A 23,040-nucleotide genomic window follows, 5' to 3' on the forward strand; every position below is an offset into this window, starting at 1 on the left:
CTCCTATCTGCTAGTATATGACCGTAAATTTCTTGCTCTAACAAGGACTTGCTTTGACTGATGGCTTCAACTGTGGCAAGCAGAGCAAGCCTTTTGGGCAGTAATAAATTCATTAATTTTTTGTGAAAAAAAATTTTTTTTTTTTGGTGGTGGTACCAGGGATTGAACCCAGAGGCATTTAATCACTGAGCCATATCCCCATCATTTTTTTCAATTTTACATAAAATTTATTTTTTATTTCCAGACAGGATCTAAGTTGCTAAGGGCCTTGTTAACTGGCCAAAGCTGGCTTTAAACTTGAGATTCTCCTGCCTCAGCCTCCTGAGTCACTGAGATTCCAAGCATGAACCACCATGCCCAGCAACAAATCCATTTAATTTTATAGTATGTGAATTGTATCTCAATAAAAAATAAATTTTAAAATGTTTTATAGATATATAGCTAAAAGAATTGAAAGCAGAGATTTGAACAAATATTCGTTCTGAACACCAATATTCAAGCAGCATCATTCACAATCTGTCCACAACAGATGAAAGGATAAACAGAATATGCATACGATGGAATAGTCATTCAACTACATAAAGGAAGGACATTTTGATATATACTAAAATAGGGATGGGCCTTGAAAAACTGTGGCCAAGTAAAATAAGACGAATAATGTGTGGCTGGACATACATGAAATACCTAGAATAGGTAAATTTGTAGAGACGAAAAGCAGAATGATGGTTATATGTCTGGGGGAGGGGAGAAGAGGAAGTTACTGGGTAATGGGTTCTGAGCTTAGACTGGGGATAATGCAAGAGTTTTGGGTATAGACAGCAGTAACGGTTAATATAGTACTGTGAACAGGTTTAATGCCACTGAATTGTACAGCTTAAAATTGTGAGAATGACAAATGTTGCATAAATTTTACCACAATAAAAAAAATAATGATGGAATTCACCTTCATAGAATAAAAGGGGAAAAACATTGCAAATGATGTCAATGCCTGGGTCCTAGCCTGAGATTCAGAAGTGGCTCACCTAGAGCAGTGGGCTCAGTCTTGGCTTGGTATGAGAATGTTCTGGAAGACTTAGTGAGTACACAAAGGCCAGCCACTCTCCTGTTCAACCCAGCTGGTCTGGTGATCTTTAAGCTCTTCAGGTGATTCTCATCTGTGACCTGCACCAATACCTGTACAACACTTGTACTAGAGAGGGACCAGGCATTGACATTTTTAAAAAGATTTCCAGAGGTCTCTGACAGGCAACCAAATTTAAGGAATGTTATTGGTAAGTCAGCAGCTAACTCTTCCCAGACATAGGGACATATATAGGCAGACACCAATTTGGTCAATGCAAATATAATGCCCACTCCAAGGGCAAAATGGAATATCCTCCTCCCCCTCCCCCACCCCTGAGATCTGCCCCTGCTTGTCAAGCACTCTCCTGATGACTCATTCAGCTGCCCTGGCACTGGGGACTGCAGATTCAAGCATTTTGATCAGTCCAGAGGTTGATTCACACCCACTCAAGAAACTTTTAACATTAGGTTTGTTTGTCAGCTCCAAGGAAGTTAACATGAGCTTGTCTACCAGGTACCTGGTTAATTCAGAGGCACAAGCAGGCATCAGCAAAGACGGAAGCTCTGCGTGGGCAGGGAATTTTGTTTGTCTTCTCTAATGAATCCCCAACACTTACAGCCAGGACCTGGTCAGGAAAATATTCATTGAATCTTTGATGGACATGCAGATGGGAGTTTCTGAGAGTATAAAATTAGAGATCAGACCTTGAGCCCTAAGACAGGGCTTTCAGCCTCAGGCAGCCAGCAGGCCTCCCACCCCCCATCTTGCTCTGACTTCATAAAGCTATTTATAGATTAAGTGTAGGAATCAGTGCCCACCACCTAACAGGTGCAAATAGTTCATCATTTCATTATGGCCCCAATCCTGGCCTCCCCCAATGAGCTCTTTAACCATTGCAGAAGTTGTCATTCCATTTTCACAAGAATGCCTCCCCAAGAAGAAACACATGACTGGGGACATAGGTCAGTGGCAGTCTGCTTGCCTAGCATGTGAGAAACCCTGGGTTCAATCCCCACCACACACACACACACACACACACACACACACACACACACACAAAGAGACACAGGTAACAACAAAAAAAGAAAGGCAGCCAGCTGCCTAGCCCAGGAGGGAAATTCATTTGTTCCTATTGGTTGTAAGTTTCCTTTGAAAGCTCTGGGACTTCTGGTTTAAGTTCTCAGATTTTCATTTATGGGTATTAAAAAGTCACAACTTAATGGAAATTCATTCTTTCCATCTTCCTGTGGGATCAAAAAGCCAAGGGTCCAATTCTGGCTCCATCAATGATTAGCTCTTCTGGTCTTAGGCAAATGACTCAATCTCCATGAACCTCATTATTTTATCTAAACAATGAGGATAATAATACTTCAGAGATCATTTCCAGGTTTGAATGAGGCTGCATGCAATAAGTCCCAGTTGCACAATGGGTAAAAAGGAGTTATTTTCCTCTTCTCTTTTTCTTATAAGAGTGCTGAAAAGGCAATTTGTAACTTGAGTAACAACTAACCACCAAGGAAGAGATTCCTGGACAACCCTGTGGGTAGGATCTGTTCCTACTTTAGGGCTGCAAACACATCTAAGCTTCCTAATTCCAGGGCTGTCCTCATGGGACAAAGCAGACAGCAGAGACATCTGAACCTTTTCCAGAAGGCCTACCCTTCTCCCACCAATCCTGCAGGGGAAAGTGCTACGACAAAATCAGGGGTTGGTTGATAGAAGCTGAGAACAACACAGAGGACCCAGCAATTCATTCCCGCCACAAATATGACTGAGCCCTTACTGTGAGCCTGTGGATTGTGGTGAGGAAGCCGTAAACCAAGATCTACATCTTGACACCCTTCTGGAATCAGTCCCACAGCATTAAGATCTATGTAACCCACATGAAGAGGCCACAGGTGCTAATCAAGAGAACAGAAGCAGACCCCACACGACAGCACTTGGGCCTTACACATCAGAGGGCCCTCCCCCCACCACAACATGAGTCAGAACAAAGCATTCTCATGCTCCGAAAATTTATGAGCCTTTGGATGCTTCCCAGAGCCTCATATAATTCTTTGCAGAGCTCTGTCTCATACTTGATGGAAAGCCAAAAGGGAAAAATAATTTAAGCAAATGTTTTCCATCAATGTGTTCTTTCTGGAGAAAGGAAGAATCAGTCTTCAGTTCATCACAATACAGGCATGCTCAGGGATGTTTATCCATTTTTGTATGTCTGTGGCTGGATATAGAAACGACATGATACAAACAACAGTATCAAGACATTAAACAAACAGCGCATGAAGTAAAACCTATTGAATGTTTCTTAAGCTGGAATCTTTTTTGACTTAAGTCAGAAATTTAAGTCATGAAGAAAACCATGCATCACCATGGTACACTCTAGTTTCCAATCAGCTTGATGTTTCACAGATGCTCTGAGATAAACCCTACAAGGAAAATTCCTAAGATTGATATGATTTATCACCAACAATCAGAAAAGGTTTAACAAAGTTAATGTGTACAATTAACGAGATCTGACCAGAATTCCATCAGCAAAAAGAACACTAAAGCAAAGTAAATACAGTTGCTAATTATTCCTAAGCAAGTCTAAGTAAGTTAGCAAAAACTGGCATATGAAAGAAAATATAATTAAGAAAAATTAAAAAAAAAAAAAAGAAAAAGAAAAACAGTTCTGAAATACTATGAAGCCACTGGGCATGGTGGCACACACCTATAATCCCAGCAACTCAGGAGGCAGAGGCAGGAGGAGGATTGCATGTTCAAAGCTAGCCTCAGCAATTTAGCAAGGCCCTAAAATAACTTGGCAATTCCATGTCTCAAAATAAAATATAAAAAGGGTTAGGGATGTGGCTCAGTGATAACACACCCCTGGGTTCAACACTCAGTACCAAAAAAAAAGAAAGAAAGAAACATGGAAACATGGGCTGGGGCGGTAGCTCAGTGGCAGAGCCTTTGCCTAACATGTGTGAGGCACTGGGTTCGATCCTCAGCACCACATAAAAATAAATAAATAAAATAAAGGTATTATGTACACCTGCATCTAAAATTACTAAAAAGAAGTAAACAAACAAACACTATGAAGCCATTAAATATCTGCTGGCACTGGGCATGGTGGTGCACCATGTGTAATCCCAGCGACTTGGGTGGCTGAGGCAAGAGAATCACAAGTTGGAGCCCAGCCTCAGACATTTGGTGGTACTGTATCTCAAAATAAAAAATAAAAAGGACTGGGGATGTAGTTCAGTGATAAAGTGCTCTTGGGTTCAATTCCCACACCCAGATGAATTATATACTTAAATGAATAATTTCATGCCATACAAAACAAAAACCAAAAGAAGGGTTTTGCACTTTTACTTGCAAACAGTTCAGCCAATAAATAAATAAACAAACAAACATGAAGAGAGATAAAATAGAGCAAAATGTTAGCAAGTGGTGAGACAAAGTGGAATTCACTATACAGATCTTTCAACTTTGGTGTAGGTTTAAAAATTTCAAAAGAAAAAGGAAAGTAAGCCACGAACAAAGAAAAATAACAGAATGCTAGAAACTAAACCTATTTGGTGCAATCAAGTCTTAAGATGAACTTTGGCTTCGATGTTTCAACATGAACCGGGCAATGTGGAAGCTGCCAGTCAGTGAGGAAGGCCCGTGATACCCACCTCTTCCCTCCTCTCCATACCCCAGGTGAGGGGGGACCACAATCCTTCGCCTCTCTCCAATGCAAACACCAAGTAAACCTTCATCCATCCCAGGAATCACGTAGCCCTGCCCAATGTATGTGTCAAAGGTTCGGTTCCTCGAGTAGCTAGAAAAGAGACAAAAAAGAGGTGACTCAACACCACGGTATCTATGTCAATGATTCAGGACGGAGATTGAGGAAGTTAATACCTGCCTCAGGGTGGCCAGAACGGAAGGGATTGATAGGAAATTATTACATTTTTCATTGCAGATCTTTGCATCATTTCAATTATTCAATAAGATGGTACCAGCTGAGCACAGTGGTTCACACCTGTAATCCCAGCAGTTTGGGAGGATGAGGCAGGAGAACTTCGAGTTCAAAGCCAGCCTCAGCAATTTAGTGAGTCACTAAGCAACTCAGTGAGACCCTGTCTCTAAATAAAATACAAAAAAGGGCTGGGGATGTGGCTCAGTGGTCAAGTGCCCCTGAGTTCAATCCCTGGTACCAAAAAAAAAAAAAAAAAAAAAAAATTACCTTTGAGAACAGAAATTCCTTTTTTTTTTCCTCCAGTGTTGGAGATCAAACCCAAGGCCTCATGCCTTCTGGACAAGTGCTATATCACTGAGCTACAACCCCAGCCTTTTTAAAAAAATATTTATTTATTTACTTACTTATTTATTTTATACCAGGAATTGAACCCAGGGGTGTTTAACCACTGAGCCACATCCCCAGCCCTTTTCATATTTCTTTTTTTTTTTTTTTTTTTTTTTGAGACAGGGTCTCACCAAGTTGCTTAGGACCTTACTAAATTGCTGAGACTGGCTTTTAATTTGCGATCCTCCTATCTCAGCCTCCCAAACTTGGCTCAGTTTTTATCACTACTTGTTCATGTGCCACCGTGCCCAATTTAAAATGTTTATTTTTAAGACAGAGTCTTGCTAAATTGCCCAGATTGACCTGAGTTTTCAATCCCCCTGTCTTCACTGGGAGTCACTGGCATTTTAGGCGAAGGCCACCTCACCTGGCCTTTTGGATGACTAAACAAATTAGGAGTTTATTACCTCAGAGACAGGTAGGCTTTTGTCATTACTTGTTCACAGGAAACTAAAGGAGTGGTCCCAAACAACACATGCCACTTGAGTGAGCAAGGCATAACAAAGGAACACACTTGAGCCATCTGTATAAACCCGTTGATAAAACTTTGAATAAGAGGCATAGTAATCAGCCTCTGCAACATCCAGAAGGGAGCTGAATGCTTCTAACCAGTGCTCTCCAGCTGGTCAGCCTTTAAAGACTGCAAAGCAAGTCCATATGCCTCATCTAACCATGTCTGCGAAAGGTTTTAGAACAGGGGATACACCAAAGCTCCTGAAGTTCTGAGGTCAAATGTAGTCACAAAGTCACTACACCATAGACAGGAAACGATACCCAAGTCTCCTGGCACCAAGTTGACTGAGCCACCTAGGAGGTCCTTGACCTCTGGCCATTCCCATGCTAGACCCCATGGGACAGGTAAGCCCAGGATAGGGTGATGGTGGGAATCTAGGGTGAGCCTCTCCTCTTTTCCTGCAGACCCAACTAAATCAGCCCCCCGAAGGTAACTGTCATGGCAGCCTCTGAAGAAATTCAGAATCAGAAAAGAGAGACCCGTATTGGAGATGAACATATGAAATCAGCACTGACAGATACTCAGATCACATTCCACCAGTGGTGGACTTCATTTAATAAATGTTCTGATGAATGAAGGCTACAATTGTGTCCTCACCTGGAATCAAAGAAGGTGCCATCCAGAAGTGTGCCATTGTAATGATACCTGAGGAAGTCCCCACTCTGACTCCTCCGCTCACAGTTGGCAGGTATGACCTTGTTCTCAATGGAAATACTATCCTTGGGGTTATGGAGATCCAATAACGCAACATCAAATACCAGGGATGCCTGTCCAGGAATGTCTTTCCCTAGAATGGAATGGAGGAAGATGAGGCAATCAGGACACAAGATTTAGGAAAGACTTCACCAAGCCACACCCTCTGTGTTGGTGCTACTCATTGCTTCAAATATTCAAAACAAGGAAACAAACATTCTTCTAAGACTTGGATGGTTCCCCATGGTGTCTAACTTGGGGTTTCCACCGTGTCCGACCATGGGCTGATGTGTACCATGTACAGCTTGACCTACTCCAAAAAAGGAGCAAACTAATTGAAATGACAGAAGAGACTACTATGTTCACAGTGTCAAGCTCATGCTGGCAAATCAAGGCTGTCTGTGGGTGGTTGCACACCCATAAGCAAAGCCAAATACATACCTCTGTGGGTGTCTGTTTGTGTACAAATGCAAATCACAGATATTTAAAGGTACAATTCCAAAGCCCTGAGTTGGTTCTGGAAAATACTACAAAGACTTGCTCCTTGGAACCTACAGTCAATTTTCTTAAGAAGCAAAATGTAACAGTGAGTCATTTAAGAATATCCAAAACAGGATATAAATAAACCAAAGTTAGCTAAGATAAAAAAAAATTTATAACCACAACCCAAAATTTAAATAGTCTTCAAATTATTTCTCTCTCTACAGGGTACCTAACAGAATACAGTCAGCCCTCTATATCCCGGGCTTCCACATCTGTGGATTCAACCAAATGCTGATCGAAATATTTTTTAAAAAACTATCTGTACTGAACAGGTATAGACCCTTTTTGGTCATTATTCCTTAAACAGTATAGCATAACGACTCTTTACATGGCATTGACATTGTGTTAGGTATTACAAGTAATCTAAAGCATTAAGGAGAATATATATAGGTTATATGCAAATATTAATCCCATTTTTATATAAGGGACTTGAGCATATGAGAATATTGGAATCTGCAGGTTATACCAGAACCTCTCCGGTAGGTACCAAGGGATGATTGAATCTACATTAATTCTAATTAATATATTTTCTAACATTATGCCATATGGAGCTAATGACATAGACAAAACACAGAAGAGAAGTCCAGATTTGGAAAAATTTGGCAATTCTGATATTATATGGTTATATGTCTACCTTGACATCTATAACACTTATACCAATTCCAATCTCATTTCACATATGGGAAAGCAAGAGAGATTGGTACCCAATGCCTCAGCTGGTAAGGCAGGGGCAGAGAGCTTCCTTATGAACACAATTATCATGAGTGGAAATTTCTGCAAAAGGATAATCCACATGACACCATAGGGTACTAGCTCTTCCTGCACAGATCAATATCAATCAATAAATAATTCTAAATCCAGAAATTTGGGATAAAAGAATGTTAATGGACAAACTCTTCCTTTTTTTAATATGTATTTTAATTGTTGATAGGCCTTTATTCTATTTACTTATTTGTGGTGCTGAGAATCAAACCAGTGCCTCACACATACCAGGCAAGTGCTCTACCACGAGCTACAATTCCAGCCCAAGACAACTCTTTCAATGTATGTTATATCATTTTTTTAATTTTTTATTCTAATTTGTTATAAATGACAGCAGAATGCATTACAATTCATATTATACATATATATATAGCACAATTTTTCATATCTCTGGTTGTACAAAAAGTATATTCACACATTTTTATCTTCATATATATACTTAGGGTAATGATATTCCACCATCTTTTTTACTCCCTTACTCCCTCTCTTCCCTTCCCTCCCCTTTGCTCTATCTAGAATTCATCTAATCTTCCCATGCTCCCCTCCAAGTCCCACTGTGATCAGCCTCCTTATAAAAAAGCATTAGGCATTTGGTTTTCAGGGACTGGCTAACTTCACTTAGCATTATCTTCTCCAACGCCATCCATTTACCTTCAAATGCCACGATTTTACTCTCTTTTATTGCTGAGTAATAATCCATTGTGTATATATACCACAATTTCTTTATCCAGTCATCTACTGAAGGGCATTTAGGTTAGTTCCACAGTTTACCTATTGTGAATTGTGCTGCTATAAACATTGATGTGGCTGTGTCCCTGTAGTATGCTGTTTTTAAGTCCTTTGGGTATAGACCGAGGAGTGGGATAGCTGGGTCAAAAGATGGTTCCATTCCCAGTTTTCCAAGGAATCTCCATACTACTTTCCATATTGGCTGCACCATTTTGCAGTCCCACCAGCAACGTATGAGTGTGACTTTTTTCCCCACATCCTTGTTAACCCTTATTGATGTTTGTATTTCTAATAGCTGCCATTCTGACTGAAGTGAGAAGAAATCTTAGAGTAGTTTTGATTTGCATTTCTCTAATTGCTAGAGATGTTGAACATCTTTTCATATGTTTATTGATTGATTGTATATCACCTTCTGAGAAATATCTGTTCAGTTCCTTGACCCATTTATTGATTGGGTTATTTGTTTTTTTGGTGTTTAGCTTTTTGAGTTCTTTATATACCCTAGAGATTAGTGCTTTATCTGATGTGCAAGTGGTAAAAATTTGCTCCCAAGCTGTAGGCTCTAAATTCACCTCACTGATTGTTTCTTTTCTTGAGAAGAAGCTTTTTAATTTATTAATTCTTGGTTTTAATTCTTGTGCTATAGGAGTCTTATTAAGGAAGTAGGGGCCTAATCTAATTTGATAGAGATTTGGGCCTACTTTTTCTTCTATTAGATGCAGGATCTCTGGTTTAATTCCTAGGTCCTTGATCCACTTTGAGTTGAGTTTTGTGCAAGGTAAGACATAGGGGTTTAATTTCATTTTGTTGCATATGGATTTCCAGTTTTCCCAGCACCATTTGTTGAAGAGGCTATCTTTTCCCGATCATATATTTTTGTCGCCTTTGTCTATAAGATAATTGTAATTATGTGGGTTAGTGTCTGTGTCCTCTATTCTGTACCATTGGTCTACCAGTCTATTTTGGTGCCAATTCCATGCTGTTATTGTTACTATTGCTCTGTAGTATAGTCTGAGGTCTTGTATAGTGATGCCACCTGCTTCACTCTTCTTGTTAAGGATTGCTTAAGCTATTTTGGGTCTCTTATGTTTCCAAATGAATTTCATGACTGATTTTTCTATTTCTATGAGGAATGTTATTGGGATTTTGATCAGAATTGCATTAAATCTCTTTAATGCTTTTGGAAGTATGGTCATTTTGATAATATTAATTCTGCCTATCCAAGAACAAAGGAGAGCTTTCCATCTTCTAAAGTCTTCTTTAATTTATTTCTTTAGCATTCTGTAGTTTTCATTGTAGAGGTCTTTTACCTCTTTCATTATGCAAGTATTTTATTTTTCATTCAGGCTATTGTAAATGGGGCAGTTTTCCTTTTCAGAGGATTTGTCACTGATACACAGAAATGCCTTTGATTGATGGGTGTTGATTTTGTATCCTGCTACTTTGCTGAATTCATTTACTAGTTCTAGAAGTTTTCTGGTAGAATTTTTTGGGTTTTCTAGTTATAGAATCATATTGTCGGCAAATAGTGCTAATTTGAGTTCTTCTTTACCTGTCCATATCCCTTTAATTTCTTCCGTCTAATTGCTCTGGCCAGTGTTTCAGAACTATGTTAAATAGAAGTGGTGAAAGAGGGCATCCCTGTCTTGTTCCAGTTTTTAGAGGGGATGCTTTCAATTTTTCTCAATTTAGAACGATGTTGGCTAGGGCTTAGCATAGATAGTTTTTATGATGTTGAGATATGTTTCTGTTATCCCTAGTTTTTCTACTGTTTTGAACATATATGGATTTTGTATTTTGTCGAATGCTTTTTCTCCATCAATTGAGATGATTATATAATTCTTATCTTTAAGTCTACTGATGTGATGAATTACATTTATTGATTTCTGTATGTTGAACCAACCTTGAACCCCTGGGATGAACCATACTTGATCGTGATGCACTATCTTCTTGATGTTTCTGTATTCGATTTGCCAGAATTTTATTGAGAATTTTTGCATCTATGTCCATTAGAGATATTTGTCTGAAGTTTCCTTTCTTTGATGTGTCATTGCCTGGTTTTGGAATCAGGGTGATACTGGCCTCATAGAATGAGTTTGGAAGTGCTCCATCTATTTCATGAAATAAATTGAAGAGTATTTGGTATTAGTTCTTCTTTAAAGGTCTTGTAGAACTCAGCTGTGTATCCATTTGATCCTGGGTTTTTCTTGATTGGTAGGCTTCTGATGGCATCTTCTAGTTCATCGCTTGAAATTGATCTGTTTACATTGTGTATATCATCCTGATTCAATTTGGGCAAATCATATTACTCTAGAAATTTGTCAATGCCTTTGATATTTTCTATTTTATTGGAATACAACTTTTAAAAATAATTTCTAATTATCTTCTGTATTTCTGTAGTGTCCATTATGATATTTCCTTTTTCATCATGTATGTTAGTGATTTAGTTTTCTCTCTCCTTCTCTTCATTAGCATAGCTAAAGGTTTGTCAATTTTATTTATTTTTTCAAAGAACCAACTATTTTTTTGTCAACAATTTCAGTTGTTTCTTTTGTTTCAATTTCATTGATTTCAGCTCTGATTTTAATTATTTCCTGTCTTCTACTGCTTTTGGTGTTGATTTGTTCTTCTTTTTCTAAGGCTTTGAGATATAATGTTAGGTCATTTATTTGTTGACTTTTTCTTCTTTTAAGGAATGAACTCCATGCAATGAACTTTCCTCTTAGTACTGCCTTCATAGTGTCCCAGAGGGGTTTTTTAATATTTATTTTTTAGTTGTAGTTGGACACAATACCTTTATTTTATCTATTTATTTATTTTTATGTGGTGCTGAGGATCAAACCCAGGGCCTGAACATGCTAGGCAAGCACTCTACCGCTGAGCTGAGCCACAACCCAGCCCATGTCCTAGAGGTTTTGATACATTCTCACTCACCTCTAAGAATTTTTTAAAATATTTATTTATTGATGTAGATGGACACAACACAATGTCTTTATTTTTATGTGGTGCTGAGGATCAAACCCAGGTCCTGCCCATGCTAAGTGAGCTCTCTACCACTGAGCCACAATCCCAGCCCCTCTAAGAATTTTTTAATCTCCGTCTTAATGTCTTTTGCAACCCATTGTTCATTCAATAGCATATTATTTAATATCCAGGTGTTGGAGTAGCTTTTATTTTTTTATTTTATCATTGATTTCTAATTTCATTCCATTATGATCTGATAGAATGTGGGGTAGTATCTCTACATTTTTAATATTTGCAAAGAGTTGCTTTGTGGCATAACATATCATCTAGTTTGGAGAAGGATCCATGTGCTGCTGACTAGAAAGTGTATTCATTCATTGAAGGGAGAAATATTCTGTATATGTCAGTTAAGTCTAAATTATTGATTGTATTAAGGAGTTCTATAGTTTTTTTGTTCAGCTTTTGTTTGGAAAATTTATCTAGAGGTGAAAGAGGTGTGTTAAAGTCACCCAGAATGACTGTGTTGTGGTCTATTTGACCCTTGAATTTGAGAAGAGTTTGTTTGATGAATGTAGATACTCCTTTGTTTGGGGCATATAAAGTTATTATTGCTAAATCTTATTGATAAATGGTTCCCTTGAGCAGTATGAAATAGCCTTCTTTATCCCTTTTGATTAACTCTGGCTTGAAGTCTACTTTATTTGATATGAGGATGGAAACCCCTGCTTGCTTCTGTAGTCCATGTGAGTGGTATGATTTTCCCCACCTTTCACCTTCAGTATGTGGACGTCTTTTCCTATGAGATGAGTCTCTTGGAGGCAGCACATTGTTGTGGCTTTTTAAAAATCCAATCTGCCAATCTATGTCTTTTGATTGGTGAATTTAGGCCCTTAACATTCAGGGTTATTATTGAGATATGATTTGTATTCCCAGCCATTTTTGGTTTTTGATATTTAACTTGACTTGGTTTCTCCTTTGATCAGTTTTTCCTTTAGTGTAATTCCTCCCTTTACTGATTTTCTTTTCTTTTTTTTCTTTTTTTTTTTTTTGTTTAATCTTTGTTTATTTTTATGTGGTGCTGAGGAAAGAACCCAGAGCCTCACACAAGCTAGGCAAGTGCTCTACCATTGAGCCACAACCCCAGCCCCTGCTGATTTTCATATTGTTTTTCAATTCCTCTTCATGGAATATTTTGCCGAGGATGATCTGTAGTGCAGGATTTTAAGGTATAAATTCTTTTAACTTATGTTTATCATGGAAGGTTTTTATTTCATCATCAAATCTAAAGCTTAATTTTGCTGAATATAAGATTCTTGGTTGGCATCCATTTTCTTTCAGAGCTTGATATATGTTGTTTAAGGTTATTCTGGGTTGAAAAATCTGCGCATAATCTAATTGGTTTCCCCCTATATGTAATCTGATTCCTTTCTCTCTTGGCTTTTAATATTCTTTCCTTATTCTGTATGTTAGGCATTTTCATTATAATGTGCCTTTTTTGTGGATCTGTTCTGACCTTTATACATTTGGCATCCTGTAAGCCTCCTGAATTTGGTTTTCCAATTCATTCTTCATGTTTGGAAATTTTTCTGATATTTTTTCATTGAATAGACTGCTCATTCCTTTGGTTTGGAACTCTATGCCTTCCTCTTCCCAATAACTCTTAAATTTGGTCTTTTTATGCTATCCCATATTTCTTAAATGTTCTGCTGATGGTTTCTTACCATTTTCACTGTGTGGTCTACATTCTTTTTAAGATTATATATTTTGTCTTCATTGTCTAAAGTCTTATCTTCCAAGTGGTCTAATCTGTTGGTGATGTTTTCAATTGAACTTTTAATTTGGTTTATTGTTTCTTTCATTTCAATGATTTCTGGGTTTTGTTTTGTTTTGTTTTTTGGAACCTTCATCTCCCTACTGAAGTAATCTTGCTTCCTGTGTTTGTTTATGTAGCTCTTTGTCAAAATGATCTTTCGCTGCCTGTATTTGCTCTCTTATATCATCCTTTAATTCGAAGAACATTTTAATTATGTTCATCCTGAACTCCTTCTCTGTCATTTCTTCTGCTCTGCTAGCCATGAATTCTGATAATGTGGTACCTTGATTTGTTCGGGGCACTTTCTTCCCTTGTCTTTTCATATTGCCTGTGTGTCTTCCCTTCTAGCTCTGTGGATCCGAGGCATTACCGTTTTACCCTATAAGCTTATAGTGCCCCTGGAGGGATCCAATACCTCTTCTTTGAGGTGAAGAACAATGATAACAGATCCCAATATAAATAATATACACCCTAAAAACAAATGTTTGCTATTATGACATTTACAGTTTAGTCACAATGCACAGAAATGGTGAATTCAATTATTACCTACAACATATTCAGTAGGTTTGTAAAAGGTTTTACTGTTTATGATGGTGAACAAAGAATCAGGGGTGAGGAGTAGGATGGTATGCTGAGGAGGTTGAAGGTAAGGTTATAGTTTTTATATCTTAGGAAGTGAGAAAGAAATCTAAAGAGGAAGATTAGTAGCAGGAGAAGGGAGAGGAAGTAATTTGGGGTAGACAAGTAAGTGGGAAGACAATAGAGTACATAAAACAAACACACATATATATTAAGAAAACAAAAAAAAATGTTATAATAGTAGAAATTGGTGGGGAAAAGGGGGGGAAAGAATATACAATACAACTGTAATATACTATTCAGATATCCCAGTCCTCAAAATCCTAATTCATGCAAAGTACTTGGTTTCACATATTTTGGGGATTTGAGAACAAGAGAATAGAGAAGGAGAAGAAAACAAATACTGAAGGAAGAAACAGGAATGGTTTTGGTTGGAGATCAGTATCTTTCCTGATTCCCTTCTCCTTCAATAGGTGGGGTCATCTTTTGTTAGCTGGAATCTCTGCTGCTGAGGAGAGGAGGTAGTTAGAAACTGGGTACCTGGCAGCTGGAGTTCCAAACTGGGAGTTGACCCCACTGAAGATGTGATGAAGGTGGCCCAAGTTGGAAGTGCCTGCTTTCAGCAGTGGGTGTCAGGTGGGGTGGGGGAGGCAGCGATGGCATTGGACGATGAGTTCAGAGAAGAGCTCTGTGGCCTGCAGTGTCTGGCTGACTTCAGAGCCTGTGTGAAGTTCCTGGGTGCAGGCAGGCTACTGCTCATAGGGAACTATCTCTGTTGCTGCAGAGTCCCAAGATGGTGGCAACTGGGGGAGCCCCACAGTGGTAGCTGGGGGTCCACATAGGAGTGGTGGCCAGAGTTCCTGTATGTGGGAAGCTGCTGGGTATCCTGTGTGGGAGCAGTGTCTGTGATTTCTGCTTGGGTGGGTGGCCGAAAGTTCTGTGTGGGTGCTACTGATGGTCTTGATGGGGTACCTGGTAGTCCTGCGTAGGGAGACCTACTCTGACACCGAAGCCTGGAGCCCTGCACGGGCACGGTGATGTGATTCCTGTGCAGGAGCAGGAATACAGCTGGCAGAGCAGTATTCTCATGGCTTGAGTCCCAGGTCACAGAGCGACATAGAATGCTACCTTCCTCTGGCCCACCATCTTGTATCTCCCCATGTTATACCATTTAAAGGAGGTAACCAGAGCACGTGACCCATATGGCATGCCATGCCTGGGCTCCTTCAACTTGAGGGTCTCATTAAGCAACTGGGACATCTGAAGAGTATATTATATATATTACAGCTCTATTTTGCATTACAGTTGTTTTGCATTTTATTTAGAGACAGGGTCTCTAGATAAGCACTTGGCTTCACATATCAACTTGACCTTTGGCAGAGCCCACCTTTCATGCCTCCTTCCTCTCAGAGGATAATAAAATCTGTTAAAAGCAGTCTACTGGGGCTGAGTTGCCAAAATTTCCTGGTTTGCACCTTTGATGGGTTTAATCTATGACATTCATTCCACAGGGACAAAATCAAAGCATTATGTTAGAAAATATATTAATTAAAATCACTATCCTGTTTGTAGTTTTACTGTGAGAGAAAACAGAATATTGGATGATAAAGAGGATTTCTTAGTTACTCATATTTGAATTTTAGGCTTGTTTAATCATAATTACTGGCAATTTTGATATATGGCTAAATTTTGATCTTGATATCTACAACCTCCAGACTGTCTAGATCAAATATCATCACAGATAAGCAGGATGTAGTGGCACACGCCTGTAATCCCAGCGGCTCAGGAGGCATAGGCAGAAGAATCACAAGTTCAAAACCAGCCTAAGCAAAAGCAAGGTGCTAACCAACTGGGTACCTGGCCAGCTGGAGTTCCAAACTGGGAGCTGACCCCACTGAAGATGTGATGAAGGTGGCCCAAGTTGGAGGTGCCTGCTTTCAGCAGTAGGTGTCAGGTGGGGTGGGGAAGGCAGTGATGGCATTGGACGATGAGTTCAGAGAAGAGCTCTGTGGCCTGCAGCGTGTGGCTGACTTCAGAGCCTGTGTGATGTTTATTTATTGTAATATTTATTATCTCCAAATAAAATACAAAGCAGGGCTGAGGATGTGGCTCAGTGGTTCAGTGCCCCTGAGTTCAATCCTTGGTACCAAAAAAAGAAAAAAATCATCACAGGTGGACAGGTGGGACAGAAAAAATAAATAACGGATGTCCAAGGCCACACCTTGCAAGGCTATAACAGGGTGATTACATATGAATGCCAATGACCATGAGTGAATGGAAGTTTCAACACTAGATGATCTAAACTATCACTGTTCAATGGAACTTTTTACAGTGATGACAGTGCTCATTTTTTGCTGCCTAGTTCAGCAGGCCTCATGAAACTATGACTTTTTTTTTTTTTTTGTGGTGCCAAGGATTAAACACAGGGGTGCTTTAACCACTGAGGAACATCCCAGGCTCTTTATTTAAAATTTTTTTAATTTTGAGAACCTAAAACTCTTGAGTATCTGAAATGGAGTTTAGTTTTAATTCATTCATTTAATTGTAACTTGCCACCTGCAGCTAGTGATTACCATATTGAACACTATTAGTGTAGACCAAAAGGTCTTTTGTTGGTTTCATGCGGTCACATCTGAATTACTCACTGCAATAAAAATAAAGATGATGAGAAAAAGAACTTACCATCTCCATCTTCCCCGTAGGCCAGGAAAGGAGGTATGGTGATGATGCGCTTTTCTCCCACACACATGCCCAGCAGCCCTTTATCCATTCCAGGAATCAGCCAGCCAATTCCCACATATGTGTCAAAGGTTTTCATGCGATTGTGACTGAAATCCAAAGAGAAAGGGGAAAAGTTCCATACCCTGTGTTTCCAACTCATCCCTCAGGAGAGTTTTTGTTACCCAAATCTCAGCTAGACAATGAGCACATAGGCAGGCATTTATGGATCTTTGCTCCAAAACACAAAGCAGTCCACAGTGACTGATGAAAGAGGCAGCTATTCCCCTAATCAAACACACAGCACTGAGAGGAAACCCTAAAGGGTACCCTATTCTCCAGCTTAGCCCCATTTCTCCCCATAGATGCAGGCATGGTCATCTTTCCCTTTCTTTCCATTGGAAAACTATAAAAAATGAACTAAAACATGTACATCTATGGCCCCTTCACTTGCTAATGAGATCTCCAAACACTGTTAAACCAGATATGCAATGATTGTTTTTAGAGTTTCCTCAAATCTATTAAATTTTGACGTGGTGCAATAGAGCACCATAGAGCCATACAGCATGAAACACGAAGCAAAAGTCTTACATAGAGGAGTTTGGTACTAGTTAAAGTTGGGAAGGACCCCCTTTCCGGTTTCTTCACTGACACAGAAAACAAACAAGACAGAAGAACTAAGGGGCATTTCCACAGACACTGCCATAAATGGTGGGACTTACCTTGAATCGAACAGTGTCCCGTCCAAGAATGTTCCGTTGTAGTGGTACCTTACAAAATCAGACACCTGGATGGTCCGAGAGCAACTTGGGGGCTTGAAATAAGTGTGAATCTGAACTTCGTCTTCAGAATTCCAAATATCCATCAGAAGTACATCAAAATGAAGCACTGAGTTTGGGGGGATCACACCAGCTAGAATAAAGAGTTTGCAATGAGAAACCGCAACCTGTTGAGCTAGTCAAACAAATACTCAGGGCACCGCCAAAGTGAATGGAAGGTCACTGGTGTATAATTCCAAAACAACCCATTCTTCTTCCATCTTTCCTTCAAATGAAATTAAGAGGAAAAAACAAGATTTTCCTCTCACCAAGGGTATCATTCAAGGGCCGGGGCTCTACCTCAGTTGGTAGAATGCTTTCCTTGCATGAACAAGGCCCTGGGTTCAATCCCCAGCACCACAAACACACACACACACACACACACACAAAAAAAGGTATTATTCAATACACCTGTGTCAATGACGTCTTTTTTCACATCTCAATAGATAAACCTAAGAGGGAAATCTTAATTGTGTGTGTATTCACAGCTTTTCATGTTTCCCTGGCCAAAACATCTAAGATTCTCTGGTCTGCTTGAATGAATAGCCTGCAAATGCTCTGGCTGTCTGCAGATATGTTTATAAATACAGAAGGAAAACTTACAGACTCCTTCACTTCCATAGGCAAGTTTTGGGGGGATCTTCACAAAACGCCTCTCATTTACACACATGCCAACCAGAGCCTGGTCCATCCCTGCAATCAGCTGTCCTTTTCCCACGAACACATTGAAAGTGGAGCCTCTGTCATAGCTGAAGATTCAGAAGGCGGGAGAAAAAAAACATTAATAGTCCTTCCTTGAAGGGAAAACAAACTGTCAAAATACATCCTTGAAGGTAATAACCAAGAAAAAGCTCGCCAAGTAGACGCCGATACAGCAAATGTTTTCACTGGACAGTATCTGTACGGTTGGGGTTTTCAGATTATCTTGAATACTGTCTGCAAATCTAGTTAACTCTCTAGGGAAAAAAAAAAAAGAATATTAACTGTGATTTGTAAAATAGCTACCTGTTCTTCCATACACAAAAATAAGAGTTTATATCTTTTTTTGGGGGGGGGGTACCAGGAATTGAACCTGGGGTGCTTAACCACTGAGCAACATCCCCAGACCTTTTTATATTTTACTGTGCAACAGGGTCTCAATACATTGCTTGGGGCCTGGCTACGTTGCTGAGGTTGCCTTTCAATCCGTGATCTTCCTGCCTCAGCCTCCCAAATCATTAGGATTAAGGTGTGTATCACGATGTCCAGCAAATTTATTCCATTTTCTATGTGACTGGTATCTAAAAGCAGCATAATAGAGATTAAAGGCCCAAATTAGAACATACACACACACACACACACACACACACACACACACACACACCCAAATCATCCAAGTAAGACTAAACGAAGAGGCTGTCTGGTATACCATAAAGCTTACTTAAGGGTTGTGGTTGTAGCTCAGTGATACAGCACTTTCCTACCATGTATGAGGCAGTGGATTCAATTCTCAGCACCGTGTATAAATAAATAAATAAATAAAAGTCCATCAACAACTAAAAAACAAATTTTTTAAAAAGCATACTTAAGCTCTCTGAACTTCAATTCCTCTACTATAAAATGAAAGTAATAATAATAGCCATCCCAGGATCTGCATAACAATGTGAAAAGTGCTCCAAAAACTTAAGCGTTATGCCAGTCTTACTATAATTATCACAGGTAATAGATAGTTTGAGGAAGTCTTAAAATAACTCAGATATATGTTTTGAAGACTGACAGCTGATGGCCTTATGTCAGAAAACAAATAATGAAATCATGATTGTGACTTATGCACTCATTTTGAGTTTTTTTTTTTTTTTTGAGAAAAAAGAAAAAGAAGGTTTATTGCTTTGCTAGCAAAGGAGAAACACAGGGAAGTCCTGTCCCAAAGCCTGTGATTCTTGCCCTCATTTTTTTCAGTGTCAAATTTAGCAACCAACAAGGGTCTGCCTGTTAGGAGACTGCTAGATGCTTAGGGGATATATAAAATAAGTACATGAGCTGGGGTTGTGGCTCAGTGGTAGAGCACTTGCCTAGCACACATGAGACACTGGGTTTGATCCTCAGCACCACATAAAAAAATAATAATAATAATAATAAATAAATAAATATGGACACATACAAATAAATAAAGGTATGTGTCCATCTACAACTAAAACAAACAAAAAAAAAAGAAGTATGAGTTGGGGTGTAGCTCAGAACTAGCCTAGCATGCATGCAGGTGTGGGTTTGATCCCCAGAACCACACACACACACAAATCATGTAATCTCTTGTTTAGTAAAATGTTAAGAGCTGTTCAGATTGACTTCAGGTACTTCAATCCCTGGTACCTGCCACCATTCCTTTTGTAAATTTGTTCCACTTTTGCTTCATTTTCCCCTAATGAACAGCTTGGGCAAGCAGTGAAGTCCACCTCACCACTGGAGGCAGGGCAATTCCGTCAGATCTGCCTCACCACACCTCCATCTCCTCCCAGTTTTATGGTCTATTTTAATAGTCTTCCTTTCTTCAAGGTCAGTGAATAGAGAGTAGGAATTCAAGTTCAGGCCAAGCCAGAGGACAAAAGCACATGGTCAGTTTTGTGCCCAAGTCAGCTTTACACCTCCACCCTCCAGCTCCGGAACCAACACCCTCCCCCTGGAATGCCAGCTCTTGAGCTGCACTTGGCTTGCACTTCACCATGCCACAGAGCAATCATAGAACTAGCAGGTTTATAATGATGCACCCAAAAGACAAGCTTCAAAGTCTCCCAAGGTTCAGAACATGTGCAAACAGCAACAATGCATAGACAGGAAGCTAGTCTAAAAATACCTGTTTTCCCAAACTTAACGCAAGTTTTTAATAATAACTACAATTTACAAACTATTTATTATGTGTCAGGCCCAGCAGCAAACTAGGCTCTTCACATATCCTCATTTAATCCCCACACAACACTTCCAGGTGGGTGTATGTCAGGCTCGCTGGAAGTTAAAAACCTCCCCAAGATCCTAAAGTTAGCCAAGTGAGAAAAAAAAGGCTAGAACTCAGGACTATCAACTCTTATGCTCCTGGCACAGGGCCTTCCCATATGTTGTTTAGAAACTGTTGATGCCCCACAGAATTAACTTAATGAATGCCTAAGCACTGTGAACAGCAAAAAAAAAAAAAAAAAAAAAATCTTTCTAGCCAGGAATGGTGGCACACACCTGTAATCCCAGCAGTTTGGGAGGCTGAGGCAGAAGGATTGTGAGTTCAAGGTTAGCTTCAGTAACTTAGTAAGGCCCTAAGCAACTTAGCAAGACCCTGTTTCAAATTTTTTTAAAAAAAATTAATAAAAAAGGCTAGGGATGTAACTCAGTGGTTAGGCACCTCTGGGTTCAATCCCTGGTACCAAAATTTAAATAAATAAATAAATAAATAAATAAATATCTTTCTGGGGAAAAAAAGTATACATTCACACACGCAAGTAACTAACAGCACAAGACCAGTGTTATCTATGGCTTAAAACTCTGACCATCTGGAAAAATAAAGTCGTTAGCAAATTTATGCTGATCAGTGCAATTGGCATAAAGTCACATGTAGTATCAAGGCCAGAACTGGTCATGAAAAGTATTTCTGCAAACTCTGGAATAAGCACTTACACAGCCTGTCCCAGTGTCTAGCTCATTTACACCTTTTACAGATGTCCCAGGCAGGGTCCTGCGGGAAACAGATGACACACCCAAACTAGGAGTTCCAGGAAAGTTTAATAAAGAGGCTGTGCACAGCTGACATCAGACTCAATGGCGAAAAACTGAAATCTTTTCCCCTATGATCAGGAATAAGGAAATGATGCCCACCTTCACTACATCTATCCAAGTAGTCCTAGAACTCCTAGTTAGAGCAATTAAGCAAGAAAAAGAAATACCAGCCATTCAAAGTGGAGAGGAAAAAGTAAAATAGTAGTATCTTTTAATATTTATTTATTTTTTAGTTGTCATTTGACACAATACCTTTGTTTTTATTTATTTATTTTATGTGGTGCTGAAGATCAAACCCAAGGCCTTGCACGCACTAGGTGAGCACTCTACCACTGAGCCCACAGCCCCGGCCCTAATAGTAGTATTTTATGTGCAGAAAATCCAAAATTCCAAAGAGAAACTGTTGGAATAAAACACATTTGCCATAAATTGCAGGATACAAAATCAAATACACCAAATCAGTTGTGTTTCTGTGCTGACAGTGAATAAACTGAAACAGAAATTAAGAAAACAATACTATTTATAATAGCATCAAAAAGTTTATTTAGGGATAAACTTAAAACAAGGAGCCAAAAGCCTTACACAATGAAAGAAACACTGCTGAAAGAAATTAAAAAGGACACAAGTAAAATGTAATTTTTTTTAAAAAAGAACAAAAATAAGTGAAAAAACATTCTCCATTCATGGGATGGAAGGGTTAATGTTGTTCAAATGTCCTTACTACCCAAAGCAATCTACAGATTCAATGCAATTCCTACCAAAATCCCAATGGCATTTTCTGCAGGGGAAAAAAATCCTAAAATTCATATAAAATCTCTAAAGACACCACGTATTCAATAGAATCGTGAGAAAGAATAAAGCTATACTCCTACTTCTGATTTGGAAACATATTATAAAGCTATAATAATCTAAACAGTAGAGAAATAGCAGAAAGACTTATAAACCAATGGAATGAAATAGCTTAAAAATAAACTTTTATTTATATGGGCAGATGGTCTTTGCAAAGGCATCAAGAGTGCATGCTGGGGGTTGGGACTGAAACTCAGTGGCAGAGAGCTTGCCCAGCACTGGGTTCAATCTTTAGCACCACATAAAAATAAACAAATAAAGGCATTCTGTCCATCTATAACTACAAAAAAAAATGTTTTAAAGATGGCATGATGAGGAAAGAATGGTCTCCTCAATAAATGGAGCTGGAAAACACAAATATCCACATGCAAAAGAAAAAACTGGCTGGGGTTGTGGCTCAGCGGTAGAGCGCTTGCCTCGCATGTGCGAGGTCCTAGGTTCAATCCTCAGCACCACATAAAAATAAATAAATAAAATAAAGGTATTGTGTCCAACTACCACTAAAAAACAAATATTAAAAAAAGGAAAAGAAAAAAGGTAGATCCTTGCCTCACACCATTACAACTCAAAATGGGTTCAAGACATAAACATAGGACCTGACATGATAAAACTCCCAAAGGAAAATATGGGAAAAGAGCTTCATGACATTGAATTTCACAAGATTTCCTGGATATGACACCATAAGTAACAAAGGCAAAAACAGACAAATGAGACTATGTCAAACTTTAAAACTTATGAGCAATAAAGGAAAAAATCAACAGAGTGAAAGGATAATCTACAGAATTGCAGGAAATATTTGCAACCATATAAGGGTTAATATCCAGAACACCTAAAGAACTCCTACAATTCAACAGCAACTACAGCCCAGTTAAAAAATGAACAAACCAGCCAGGCATGGTGGTACACATCTGTAGTCCCAGCAAC

At 39.0% G+C, this 23,040-nt stretch overlaps 1 protein-coding gene across 1 annotated transcript in view; it reads right to left on the reverse strand.

Moving 5' to 3' along the window:
* Fkbp9 (FKBP prolyl isomerase 9) overlaps positions 1 to 23,040 on the reverse strand; it is a 48,183-nt gene that overhangs the window by 13,135 nt on the left and 12,008 nt on the right. Inside the window, exons 2-6 of the mRNA XM_005319180.5 lie at positions 18,133 to 18,278; positions 17,434 to 17,623; positions 16,676 to 16,821; positions 6,508 to 6,697; positions 4,723 to 4,868 (exon numbers count right to left, since the gene is read on the reverse strand). Of these exons, the coding sequence (XP_005319237.2) occupies positions 4,723 to 4,868; positions 6,508 to 6,697; positions 16,676 to 16,821; positions 17,434 to 17,623; positions 18,133 to 18,278 (818 nt within the window). The remainder of the gene's footprint in view (positions 1 to 4,722; positions 4,869 to 6,507; positions 6,698 to 16,675; positions 16,822 to 17,433; positions 17,624 to 18,132; positions 18,279 to 23,040) is intronic.

The sequence above is a fragment of the Ictidomys tridecemlineatus genome, chromosome 2 (genome assembly GCF_052094955.1).
Source record: "Ictidomys tridecemlineatus isolate mIctTri1 chromosome 2, mIctTri1.hap1, whole genome shotgun sequence".
Lineage (NCBI taxonomy): Eukaryota > Metazoa > Chordata > Mammalia > Rodentia > Sciuridae > Ictidomys > Ictidomys tridecemlineatus.